Source organism: Hydra viridissima, unplaced genomic scaffold (genome assembly GCF_058129835.1).
Source record: "Hydra viridissima isolate aposymbiotic clone 2 unplaced genomic scaffold, HvirCarnegie_v1 scaffold_1, whole genome shotgun sequence".
NCBI lineage: Eukaryota > Metazoa > Cnidaria > Hydrozoa > Anthoathecata > Hydridae > Hydra > Hydra viridissima.
In genome coordinates this window covers 5,981,228-5,995,284 of record NW_028324300.1, presented here as the reverse complement: position 1 = coordinate 5,995,284, position 14,057 = coordinate 5,981,228, and the positions used below count along the sequence as shown (strand labels likewise).

At 28.0% G+C, this 14,057-nt stretch overlaps 2 protein-coding genes across 4 annotated transcripts in view; both read left to right on the top strand.

Moving 5' to 3' along the window:
- Positions 1–2,794, top strand: part of LOC145183212 (uncharacterized) — a 36,724-nt gene extending 33,930 nt beyond the window's left edge. The window contains exon 4 of the transcript XR_016452776.1: positions 2,449–2,794. The gene's annotated coding sequence lies outside the window, so the exon portion shown is untranslated. The remainder of the gene's footprint in view (positions 1–2,448) is intronic.
- The window catches only part of LOC145187369 (nuclear cap-binding protein subunit 1-like), a 49,701-nt gene that overhangs the window by 16,119 nt on the left and 19,525 nt on the right, over positions 1–14,057 (top strand). For all 3 annotated transcript variants that reach the window (XM_090088270.1, XM_090088275.1, XM_090088262.1), the window contains 9 exons: positions 6,094–6,201; positions 6,590–6,637; positions 9,319–9,392; positions 10,947–11,016; positions 11,138–11,191; positions 13,074–13,133; positions 13,308–13,409; positions 13,502–13,599; positions 13,864–13,927. In XM_090088270.1, the coding sequence (XP_089944396.1) occupies positions 6,094–6,201; positions 6,590–6,637; positions 9,319–9,392; positions 10,947–11,016; positions 11,138–11,191; positions 13,074–13,133; positions 13,308–13,409; positions 13,502–13,599; positions 13,864–13,927 (678 nt within the window). The remainder of the gene's footprint in view (positions 1–6,093; positions 6,202–6,589; positions 6,638–9,318; positions 9,393–10,946; positions 11,017–11,137; positions 11,192–13,073; positions 13,134–13,307; positions 13,410–13,501; positions 13,600–13,863; positions 13,928–14,057) is intronic.

Sequence of the window (14,057 nt, the reverse complement as noted above, 5' to 3'; positions counted from 1 at the left end):
GTTCAGTTGGTTACAGTATTTTGCTACTGCAATCAATAAGCAGGTTTAATGAACTCATAATGGATCTCATTTGTGCTAGACCACTAAACACTCATCATCAGCTTCTTTTGATGAATATTGCACTTTAATGTGTGTTTTGGCTATCGATTCTTATTCAACCACTGTACTGAATGTTTGTAATTATCACATTGAATCTATTTCTTTTACATTGAGCTAACTTCTAAATGTTTTTGTTTCTGTTTTTTATTCATGTGAAACCCACTTACACAACATTTTCACTTTAATGGCTTAAGATTAATGAATTAACATTGATTGTTTGCTAACACCAAACTTCAATGATAGCTCAGAGGCACTCTGAGATGGATTAAACTCAACAATGACTTTTAGTTTGTTATTATTGACCTTTGATTCTGGGTGACTGCATGGCTCATTTGTGAGGTCAAAGTTACCTGTATGAAATTCGGCTAAATAATTTGATACTGTCTGCTACATAGTAACACTTGGGCCAATTAACATATTGATGTTTCACATGATCTGCAATGCCATTATTTTACATGTTTTATAACAGTGTGAATTTTTTTACTCATTCCATTTTCAACAAGATTAATATAAAAAAAGGTTTTAACTAATTCTTTAGAGCTTACAGTCATTTCTTTAATCAGACAAGAAAATGTTTTTTTTTTTTTTTTGTAAAAAGTGCAATCAATAACACACCTGTAAAGACAATTACTTCCACCTCAATCACCAAAGTGTACTGATCTACTTTGTAAACTACTTCGTAGAAACTTTGATTCTTTACTGAAATGTCTTTCATATTTAAAATGTTCCCAATAATAATATTGTCAATATAAAGAACTCATCTTAAATTTTCCAAGAAAAAAAACAAGGTGCATATTAAGCAAACTTTTGTAAATCAAAATTGTTCATAAGCTTTGTGTAAGTTTAGCTTCAGTTCAAAATTATACAAAGTTGTATTCAGCAAATTTTTTAACTCTGTATTCACAAAATTTGAGTAAGTTTTTTCATAAGTTTAATGATTTTGACTAAACTTCTTAAGAATATGCTCAGCTCAATTTAAGCAAGAAAAGTTGTACTTGCTATGAGCTGCCCTATATTTGCTGTAACCTAAACTATCCAAACATTAACAGTATTTTCTGAGTGATAATTAAAAAAAGATTTTCAAACAATAATTCAAGTTATTTTGTTATCAAATTATGAGTAACCACTAATAATCAAAAGATATTTTTCAAAGCTATTTGATTTTCCATGTAAACCATCAAAAATGGTAGTTAAAACTAAGAAATGTTTGCAAGCTCAGTGTAACTTAGTTATTGACTTGTTCAAACAAGGTAAAACATTCAGATTGATACAAGGGGTGACTGGAATGACATTAGGAACCATCGGACTTGGTTAAAATACACAAAAAGTTTGGACATGTGAAAAATCACTTAAAATAAGGAACAAAGTGCAAAATGACACCCAAAACTGATCAACAAATTGCGAAGATGGTGCAGAAAAATTGATTTTTATCAGCACCAAAAGCATGAAACCTAAAAAAACTTGGAATTCAAGTGAGCCTGTTTATTATTCAAAATTGATTGAAAGAGAGTGGATTTAAAAGCAAGAGTTCAACACAAGAAACCATTCCTTTCAAAAATCCATTGAGAGATGAGGACTCACAATTGCTTAGCTAATGTAAACATGCTGTTTTCATTCTAAAAGAAAGTTTTGTGGGCTGATGAATCAAAATTTAATCTTGTGAAGTCCAATAGAAGTCAAAAGGTTTGGAGATATGAAGGCAAAGCATTCAAACTCAGTCGCATTCAAAGAGAAGCAAACTTTGGTGGAGGCAATTTTGTAGGGATCGATGATTTGGAATGGAACAGGAAAGCTAGAGTTTATTGATTAAATTATGGACTGAAGTTTATGTTAACATTCTCAATAAAAATCTTCAGCCTCAACTTGAAAAATGGGAAAACATTTTATTTTCCAACAAGGAAATGACCCCATACATGTTAAAGATAGCAAGAGTTTTTCATCCAGAAGCAGATTGAGCAACTTGAATGGCTGGCTCAGAGTCCAGATCTCAATCCAATTGAACACCTGTGGGCTATTCTGGATCAAAAAGCAGGCACATAATATATTAAAAAGAAAGAAGAGCTGAAGATCTTGCTCCAAGAAGTTTGGGTTCAAATTGATTCAGATACGACAAAGAAGTTAGTTGAATCAATGCAAAATCAACTTGGAGAAGTCATTAAAGCCAATGGTTGTCGAACTCAATACTAAGAAGTCATAAAAATGAATTAATTGAAGAAAATTTTGATCTCAAAAACCTTGTTTGGATATTTAATGTTAAAAATTTGTTAAGTTTGAATGTTTTGTTAAATTTTGGGCAAGGAAAGTAAGCGTAATTTTGTTTTTGTTATTTGAAACCTTGATTAAATTTAGGGTGGAATGCAAGAACCGAACTTCAAATTTGAAGTCGAACTTCAAACCTTAAGTGCGACTTGAGCGAATGCACAAAGCGAACTTCAACTCAAGTCAGACTTGAGAACCGCTAAAAATAGACCGGTTTCAAGTCTGACTTCAAACCAGACTTGAGAGAGCAAAAATTCCTTCCAAATGCAAGAAGCGGACTTGAAATTTCAAGTCAGACTTCAAATCTCAAGTCTGACTTCAAATCTCAAGTCTGACTTGAACGGAATGCAAGAAGTGAAATTGAACTGAAGTCAGACTTGAAAAACGAGAATTTTTGAATTTTCAAGTCATTTTTTTCAAGTCTGCTCCAGACCAATCTTGAAACCAAACTTTTTAAAAAAAAAAAACTGCCATTATCATTTTGCTGATGTGTAACAAAAATTTACTATTACTATATAACTTATTACAACCTTTGCAAATATGAAAACGAGTTTTTAACAAGCAAAAGTAGTTACTTGGGCATATTGACCTAATTAATTTAGAAGGTTACATTGTGAAAGTATATTTGTCAATAAATTCATTACAGAAAACTGAATACCAACATTGTGAAAACATGTGTCTTTTAAAACATCCTGTAACTCGTATGTAATGATCCAACATGTCATACTTTGATGTCATTAGAAATGTTTATTAGCTTTTTGAAATGTCGAAAAAATTTAAAAGGTGCCACAGATTTTCCAAAAAAACCTTTTTAATATTAGCTAATGACATTATTAACAACAATGTTAACAATCGAGGGTGCCCTCTTTCAACTGTACAACAACTGGCTATTGCATTTCGGTTTTATGCTACTGGTTCATTCCAAGTGAGTAGATATTCAAGGAACGGTATCAGAAATTGGTACCTTCTTATTGTAGATTTTACATTACGTTTTTAAATAACAACATTTTATACTAACAAATGATAATATACTCAAGTAACAATAAATAAACTCTTTTAGAGAATAATAGGAGATTTGGAGGAGCTGAAAGTTATTCAGTCAACTGTTTGTTGAGTGATTAAAAACATTTCAATTTATATTACTAACAAAAGATATCAGTACATAAATTTTCCAATAGAATTCTTTGATAATTCAGCATTTTCAAGGTGATTATAAGTTTTCATGGATATCTGATTTTGCTATTTCATACAGACTTCAAAACTTTTCTTAGATAAAGAAAATATTTATATTTATCAACCATTATTTAGATTTTACCAAATTCAAGGATTCCCAGGATGTATAGAAGCAATTAATGAACACATATTCCTATAATAATTCCTTGTGGAGAAAGCGCAGAAATTTATCGAAACAAAAAGGGATTTTTTTTTTAATTGCCAGGTCATTGCAGGTGCTTCAAATGAAATTTTATCTGCTTGTGTTTAATGGCCTGGAATTGTTTAGGATTCATGTTTTTGCTAACTCAGCTATTAAACAAGTTTTAGAAGCTCACCAACATGTTCGTGTTTCAGGTGATTCTGGCTATCCTTATAAACAATAATTAATGACACCTTTTTCTAACCCAAAAATGAAAATGAAATCAGATACAATTACAACTTGAGAAGTACACACATGTTGAATGTTGTTGTTGAATATTGTTTTGGTATATCAAAAAAATGATAACCTTGCATTAACATTCCCTTACGAACAAAGCTGCAAAATTCCATAGCTATAATAATATCCTGTTTTGTGCTTCACAAGATTGCCCTTCTACAAAATGATTATTGTGGAGGCAATGAAATACAGAATAGCAATGAAGAATGTGGTGCTAAAAGCATTCACTAAAGATATTTTTGCAGAAACAAAGCAAAAGTCAAATTTCAAACTTATATTATTTAAAAAAATTTTTTGTCTGATAATGGATAAAGGGTCTAATAACAAAAACATTCTTTTCAAATATTTATACTACATTATTTCAAAAGAATTACGTTTTATATTTCAAAATAGTATTATATATGAAAAAAACAATTTCACTAAAAAATAAAGTGATAAATTAAAACATTCAAAAAACAATTCGGATCTGATATTGTTTGAAAATAATAATCCTCACATAGAATAATTCTGTTGTGTTGCTTTTTTAAAACTTTGTGAAAATTTTCAGTTAAAATTTTCACAAAGTTTTGTTTGTATTGTTGCTTTTTCTGGAGAGAGTTTTTTTTATATCATCTATTTCTATTTGTTGTTGCATTAGTTCTTTATCAAGATCATGAATTTCATTATATTGCTTTTTTGTATTTTTATTTTATTAAGAGATTTTTGTTTAACGTTAAACTTTGTTCTTTTTCATGTGTTAATGAGCAAGATGCTATCAATGGTTTCTTAAAAGTTTTCTTTTCTGTTTCTATAAGTGCCCCAATAGTTTTAGAAGACCTGTCTCCATATGTGATCTCTATTGACTTACATATGTAAATGGTATACTTACATATGTAAATGGTATATATATGTGTAGGTATATCTATATCTATCTATCTATCTATATATATATATATATATATATATATATATATATATATATATACACACACACACATAGTATTATGTAGTATTAGTATTGAGAAAACTAATTTTGTTTAAAGTTATTTTCTCAGTATTTGTAAAAAAAAACCATTATTTTCATTAAAGTATTAGTAAAAAGATAAATAAAAATACATTGTAGTATAGTATCATCCCCAAAAAGCGTCAAAATAAGATTCTGCATTTTCTAGAACATTTCCATGTATTTTAATTCAAATGGAATCTGTTAAAATGGAGAAATCAAGAGAAATTGTCTTGATCACTTAAGTGGTATATATGACCAACCGTTAGGATTTGGAACTGAAAGTACCAAGATGAATTTATTTTTCTGATGAAAAATACACAGCAAGACCTTTTTTTTTTTACTGTTATTAACTCTTTATTTAATCGTATATTATACAAATATCATTACACGGAATTTGTTTCAGTAAAAGGTTTTTCCCGTAAAAAAAAATCCATTACCGCTATTGGTTGCGAAGTGCATTTTCCTATAAACGCCCTAAATTCAATGCCTCAACTATTTTTCAAGTTCGACTTTCTCAAGCACGAACTTGAAATTTTCAAGTCTCTTTTACACATTCGCTCAAGTCAATTTTTCAAATCTGACTTGACAAAGTCGAGCTTGAGATTTCAAGTCGAACTTGACTCAAGTTCGGTTCTTGCATTTCACCCTTAGTCTCAAATAATCATAAAAGTTTTCTTCAAAAACTTCACTTTTTTCTGAAATAATTCACTAAAGTTTTTTTTTCACAATTCATTTTTTTGCTTGGATTCTTCTCTAACTGTATACATGTATATGTATATCTATCTATCTATACATACATACATACATACATACATACATACATACATACATACATACATACATACATACATACATACATACATACATACATACATACATACATACATACATACATACATACATACATACCTACATGCATGCATGCATGCATGCATGCATGCATGCATGCAAGCATGCATACATACATACATACATACATACATACATACATACATACATACATACATACATACATACCTACATGCATGCATGCATGCATGCATACATACATACATACATACATACATACATACATAATTTTCTGAGCTTTTTTTTTTAGGTGCGGTTTTTATCTGATTTAATAAATTGCAACTTTTTGGTTGCAGCATCGTTAATTGGTTTTCTTGAATCTCTCATGAATGCAGCCCTACAAATGGGAGTACCTCAGGTTCCAATTTCAGTTGTTAAAATAAGAGATTTTCTGGCACTTTTAAAAAAAAAAAAATTTTAAGTATCTTTTTTTTATCAAAAATGCCTCTGCAATTCAGTTTATAAAGAAATGCGTATAATACAAATAACAACCTTATGTTTTATCAATCATTTTGAAATTAGTAGATTGCTTTAAAATGCTCTTTTTTAAAACAGTATAAATAGTTTGAAAACAGCTTTTGAACAAATTTCTTTTTCCAGTTTCTTGATTTTTTAAGCTTTGATATAGGAATGCAAAATACCAATATTTGGAGTAACATTTTAGCATTTTTGAGGCAATATCCAAGTTTGAAGTTCTTTAATACATTCTTGTCAATGCTTATAGTTTATATTTTATATTTTTTTAGGTTCGTTCAGATTGGTTTGTGTACAGTATACTGTCATCTTTACCATGGGTATGTTTGTGTATTAGTAAAACTACTTTTAGTCTTTATGTTTTGATAAGTGATATATTTTAAAAAACTTTTTTTTTCTTCTACCGAGAACTGTTAAAAGGAAGGAGGATCATACATGTTCACTTGGGATTTTATTAGCAAAATTTACTTAAAATATCTACCCAAAATGATTTGGAGTTAGAGCTTCTAGTTCAGAGGGTGTTAGTGATCATAAGTGTTTTTTTTTTTTTAATTAACTCATACTTTGTAGTTAAAATGATACACTACCTATGGGACAATTACAAGAGATACTTCATTCTTGCTTTTAAAGATCCATTGGTTGTTGTATTAAACCTAAAAGAATACAAATGTTTATTAGTAAAGTAGCAAGCTGTTAAGCACCCTGTTAAAAGTTGTTATATTTTTGATAGCAACCTAACAAGAAATGAGCCAATAACAAGTTTGCAACACACATAACAATGATGAAAGCAGTTTGATAATGTGGATCACTAGCTTATTTTAAGTAGCAAGTAGCCGCTAGTTGGTAACTACTTGTAACAAAAATGACATACGTAAACAATAAAGAGACATAATCATTAAGATGTTGTTAGCCACAAAGCTATGATATTTAGTTGCCAACATGTTTTTATAGTTTTCTTTGTTACAAATCTGTGTTAAGAAGCTATTGCACTGGCATTACAATACTGGTATGGTTTTTTCAGGAAATACAATGTCAATGTCATGATCCAATTTCAGGAATGTAGCAAAACAGTCATCTTTGATCACCAATTTAAAACCAAAGGATGGTCATTAGCTTTTCATATTTATTTTAAGTGAAAACAATGCAATTTTATTTTAAGAAATCTTGTCATTTTGACGTTTTATTTGAAAAGTGTTCAAATCATTTTATTGGTTAATGTAAAGTTCAATTATGTTGCTTGAATATTCTGTTGCTTGAACAGTTTCTTAACTTAGCTTTCAGTGTTGTTAAAATTTGGTGAGAGTATGAACATTGTTTTCCAAAGTTCTCCAAATTGGTCATAAATCCTTTGCCCAGAATCCTGCCATAATGGCCATGCACCAATCTTGAACACTGTTTACAATATGAGATATAGGTCCGTCTTGTTGAAGAGTAATCCCAGTCTCTATAAATGTCCTATTCATTTTGCTTATTGTGTATTGCTTGCATTGTAAATAATTTCTCCTCTGTCCACAGCACTGACGGTTGTGAGCCATCTTTAAGCTTATCAAAAAGAAGCTTTGCTCCACTCAACCATTTTGATTTGGTGGTTTGAAAGCAGGTGAGCTTTGCTCTTTTTGAATGCTGTTAGTTTTCATGAACTTCAAATATGGTTTGCATCGTACCATAGCTGACATTTACTGCTGAAGCCAATTTTCTTATGCTTTTCTTTGGATTTCTCCTGATTTTTTATTGAATGTTCTTGATTAGGCTGGGTGTTCTGGTTTTTTGATTTGGAGTGCTTCTCACCTTTGGAAGAGCAGAACCAGTTTCTCTGAGACACTTTAAGATTATATAGACACCAGATTGGCTAACTTAAGGTTTCAAAATCTTAAGTCTCACTTGGTGTTTTTCTAGTTTGAAACAGCTGAGAAACTGTTGATCTTATTTTTTCCATAGTGAATTTTTTTTTTTTTTTTAATAACTTTGATCTATTAAGTGTTTAAAAATATTAAGCATGAGTATGAATTTTTACTTAAACACAAAAATATAAATACAAACTGTTTAAGAGTTAAATAATCAACTTTAAAAATGGTCTTATCTTGCTCTGATCACTCTGTACATCTCAAAATTAATTTTGATTTTGCTTGTAAGTCATAATGAAAAACATTGTAATGGTCAAAACTTGAATCAAAGATTCCCGATCATTACATCATCAGAATCCTTGATGTAGTAAATAAGAATCTCCTATCCAATTCTCTTTTCTACCTATTGCAATTAGCAACAAATGCTTCAAAAACAAGGACACGACATAAAACAGCAATCTAAGAATTCTTTAAATTTAAATCCCTCAATTTCAATTAAATTTTTAAGTTAATTTTAAGTTTCTGCTTAAGATTTTACAGAAAAAACATGAGCATAAACATGAATGTATAATAGAAGTTATTGAAAAAACACAAACAAAAAAGAAGTACCACAAGTTGTAGTGCTTTTTTTTTTCTTTCTATATAACTCTGAAATTAGAAATGAATCATTCCATTAAGGGTCTGCGTCTCAGAATCGTTTTCTCAAAATGAACCGGAACAAGCATAACAAGAAGAGAAATGTATCAGAAAAAATTGACGAATAAACTGTCCCAGAATAAAGTTATCAACCGGGACAATAAATTTTCTTTCGGAATTTAAAAATTGTGTCTCGGATATCATCGTCTTATCTTGTCTCAAATAAAGAAATAACGAGACACAGATGCTTATATTCCATTAATAAATCAAATGAAAAATTGACCTTAAGTTTAAGCTTTTGGCAAGCTGCTATGTTTTTACTAGTTCTCAATTACTTTGTGCTGTCCAATTTATATTGCTGAGTTACTGTTTCTTTATTTACTGCTAGTTTTTTATACTGTTTCTTTATTTGTTAATAATTAATATTAAATGCATAAATTTGTCTCTCTTCATTTTGAATTTTATCTTTAATTGCTTTTTTTTTTATTTATAATTCATCTTTTTCACATTTATTTTTTTAGTGTGGAAAAGAGCTTTCAGCAAAAAAGCCAAAAGAGTTTGAAAGATTACTTGATTCAATTGGAACTTTTATAAGGTTCAGTTTTTTGAATTAGAAAAAGTTTCTTTTTTCTGTTAGTTTAAATAATAAAGTCTTTCCTTTTTGAAGTTGTTAAATTTCTGTTAAAGTGCCATTTTGCATTAACATACTTTCCTAAATTTTGTGTAAACATTTTGCCATTTGTTATTGTAGTTTTCGGCTTTTATTTTAATTTTTAAGAACCATGTATGACCATTAGTTAAGCTTTTAAAGTTTTAATGTTTCTCAATCATTAAATAAAAAATTGATTGCATAGCTAGAATAATATCTTTAAATTGATTATGTTTTATATTCATTAGTGTTCATTTAGAAAAGATGTGTAAGACAGCATGGCTAGGTTGCAACTTGAAATGTTTTAACTAATTGTTGTGGAGCTAAAATTAAATAATTGACAAAATGCAATTTATATTTCTTGTTGACATAGTTTGTTTAAATGGTTTTTATACTGTTAATACTTAAGAAAGATAAACATCAAATAATCTTTAACTACAACCATTCTTGTGTACTATGTCATCAAAGTGCAAAGTTAATCAGCCATGCTGAAAACAGATTCAGGAGTTTATTCACTGGTCAAAATAAACATGAAATAGAATTTTAGACCAGTGATTTATTTATTTATAGTATTTTTTACGATATCAATATTTTCAGTCTTGAAAAAACAGGAATTCCTGCCTAGTTTACAGTCTGCAAAGTTATTTGCAGACCACATAAGCATTGGGTGCATATTGCAAGTGGTAATGTTTAAAATCATGTTTTTGAGAAAAAACCTTTAAGAATTTCTGAAAAACAATTTTTGAGGAGAAAAAAAAATCAAAACTTTGAAAAATTGTGTATTATTGCACATATTAAAATTCAAAAAGAATCAGTGTCATCAAAAGAAATTTTTATCAAAAGGCTTCCAGTACTATTTATTAGATACTCCATTTGTTCTTTTTTTTTTTTTTTTTCTAATACCTTTTTCAAGAAGTTGAAATTATCTAAAAATGCACAATGATTTGTTCCTTTCACCTAATTTTTGTCCTATTGCAAAATATTTCTCTTTGTAGTTGTTCTTTCTACAGCTCTATACACTTGTTTTACACTCTTAAAGACCAAATTAGTGTAACAAGTAATGAAAATTAAGTAAAAAAATAGTAGCAAATAGATGTCATATATTTAGTAAATTAGTGAAACATATTTAGTAAATATATATATATATATATATATATATATATATATATATATATATATATATATATATATATATATATATATATATATATATATATATATATATATATATATATATATATATATATATATATATATATATATAGATGAAACACTTTAGTAAATGAGTGAAGTTATTCAAAAAATACCTCAGGAGGGTATTATCACTTTTATTATTGTTTATTATCATTATTACTATTATTGTTATTATTATTATTATTATTGTTATTATTATTATTATTATTATTATTATTATTATTATTATTATTATTATTATTATTATTAATATTATCATTATTTGAAGGAAAGACTACAATAATTCTTATTTGGTTTTATTGATAGCAAGCGTAACAAGCTTCATACTAAAGCCCTTCGAGTTTGGTCTTCTGACAAGCCTCACCCTCAAGAAGAAGTAAGTTTTTATGGATAATCATAATTTGTTACAGGAAACATTAATTTTGCTAATGGTATTTTATACTCTAAATGCATTGTTTAATTAATATTACCTATGTTATAATAGTTCAACTTCATAGTATTTAGATTGTTTATGGGAGCAAATCAGAACAATGAAAGAAGATGACTGGCAGGTATGAAAAGCTTTTTTCTTAAAAAAAGAAACCCCTCTGAAAACAAATTTAACCTTTATCATACCAAAGCCAACTTATGGCATCATTCTAGGTATACTTAGCTTGACAAAGTCGACATATGACATCATTAAAGTTCTTGATGTTATTTTGCTTATTATTGTTATTTAAAATGAACTATATGTAATCTCATTGACTAAACAATATCTTAGAAGTATGAAAAACATGTTTAGATAATAAAAATATGAATATTTACCACGGTACCCAATAAATAAGTAAATAAAAATCATATCTAATTAGCGAGTGAAATTTTAATTATTATAAAGACTCCTAATTAGTGTACATACATAAGTAGTGTAAAATAGACTTTTTAAGTCTGTTCTCCAAGTTGAAATTTAATCCATACAGAAAAGGTTAAATTTGAAAAATTATCTGGATACTGGTGTTGTTATTTGGTGTTAGATTGCACTGTGGAAAATGTTAGAATAACAGCATATAATAAATGTTTTTTACTAATGTTGCTACTGTCATTATATTTCATTTTTATTTAATAGTCTAATAGTCAATCATTACTATAATGCAGGAATTTTACATAATTTTTTGTAGAATCAAAGTTTTTGAAGCCCTACTGTTTATTACTTTTGTAGATATTCAGTTCAAACCTGTTCATTTCATCACTTTAAAAGTTAATTTTCTAAAACTTTCTAGGAATAATTATAAAGTATTATACATTTTTGAAAAGCTCATCTTATGGAGAGTTTAAGAAAATTATACACTTTTAATTATATGGTTCAGTTTAGGAGTAATTATTTGAACAATAAAATAAATGAAAAAAAAAATACCCACACTTTACATTTAATATAGTATTGTAGCCTAGGTGTTTGTTAAAAGCATTATAAGAATGAGGTGCAGAAATGTGTAGTTTCTGAAATTATCAGGGTAAAATTGATAAAAGTAAAAAAAAAAAAAAAAAAAAACAGAAAACTGCTTTTCATTGTGGTTTCAAATTTTGTTCATTTATAACAATAGTTTGGTATATGTTTTTTAATTTATTTTCAATTTTTTATTGATATTTTTGATTGATTCTTGTGTTTTTGCACTCACTTTGTGGTGAATGTACACTGCCAATATATAAAGAGTTGAAACATATCAGTATAACAAATTCACAGTGGAAATTAAACAGACACATTTGACTATTGAATATTACACACGTTACTTTAGTGACTTGTTAAAATGACAACTTTTAAGTGTTCGAAATGTAAATTACTGCTTTCCTATATTGATGGAGGAAGAACAGTTGTGGCACTGTCAACAATTCTAAAAGAAAATTATCAAATTTTTGAGGAAAACTTGTGTTTCATCATTATTGATATTCAAAGGCACATTATTTTGTCGTCTAATAAACGATGGATGCAGGCATCATGGAAAAGTAAGCTTTTTTTTTATTAAAGAACAGTGAGTGGTTGGATTCTGAATATTGTGTATCTTTACCAAACTCAGGAGAGGCAATTACTGACTCCACGCCATCTACTTCTTTTGAAAAATGTGGAAGACCATGTGTGTCTTATGGAGATTTGTCAGAATTCAGCAAAAAAAAGAAAAAATACCATGTTACTAAGAAAGGAATATGGGTTCAAGTCTTTAATACATATCTTCAGGCATTGCGTTTAATAGGAGAAGGAGCAGAAGCAAAATTTGTGGAGTCATTAAGGATTATTGATAAAGACAAAAAAAACTTAATATTGAGTTTTATGGAAAACACAAGCCAGAAAAGTATGCTAACGGATGAAGAAACACTCAGCGTGTTTATTGATTATATTGTTTTTTTAATTATGTTTAAACATTTTTACACCATAGAAATTTAAATTTGAACACTTTTTCAAAGGAGAAACACATCAGAAGGCCATATCAAGCTTTTCACAGTGTGCTTTGTAAAGCTCTTCCAGTGAGTTATGTTTTTCTAAATGGTTTTTTTTTTTTTTTTTTTTTTTTGAGGTATAAATGCCAGAATTTCTTATTGTAGTAATTTATAAATTTTAAAACAAGTTTTAATTATTGAAAATGATTCTTAAATATTCTATTTTAAAAGTTAGATTTTCAATTTTTAATCAATTACTAGCACCCAATACCTTGGTTTGATGTTCCACCTCACACTGATATCAGTATTTATCCTCTACCTAGTGTTATCTTTAGAATGTTTGATTATGCTGATGCACCTGAGGTATATATATATTTTTATATATACAAAAGAATGTTGCTGATTGTAAATCTCAATTCCATTCATATTTTTACAATTTATTTTGATTTCTTTAGGAAAAACCAATTCCTGGAGCTCATGCAATTGAAAGATATTTGGTAGAAGAAAGCATCTGGCGCATAATATGTACACATTACAAGGATAGAAAAGAATGGTAAGAATTTGGATGAAATTTGATAGTTTTAAAAGTATCATATTGCCTTGATATCTGTAATGACAGTGTATATCAATCTTCTTTGATTGGATTTAAAAATCAAGTAGTAACATGATAATTGAAGGTGTAAATTTTTAACTCTACAAAAACTCTAGTTTTAGTTTTAAATTTATTTTAGTTAAAGTGGGAAAAAATCTAATTTTTTTTTAGAAGATTGTGTTGCAGCTTATGTTAAAAATAAAGTAAAACATTGTTATTCTTTAGTGCAAGTCAGTTAATAAATTGTCCTGTTAGAAATAAAGTTCCAATTGAATATATAATCACTGAGGTAAGAAGATCATGGTTGCTTTTTATATTTATATATTTTATATTAAATATTCTTGTATATTTTTATATTTTATATTAAATATTTTTGTAGCTTTTTTTTGAATTTCAGTTCCATTTTTTTTTTCTTCTCT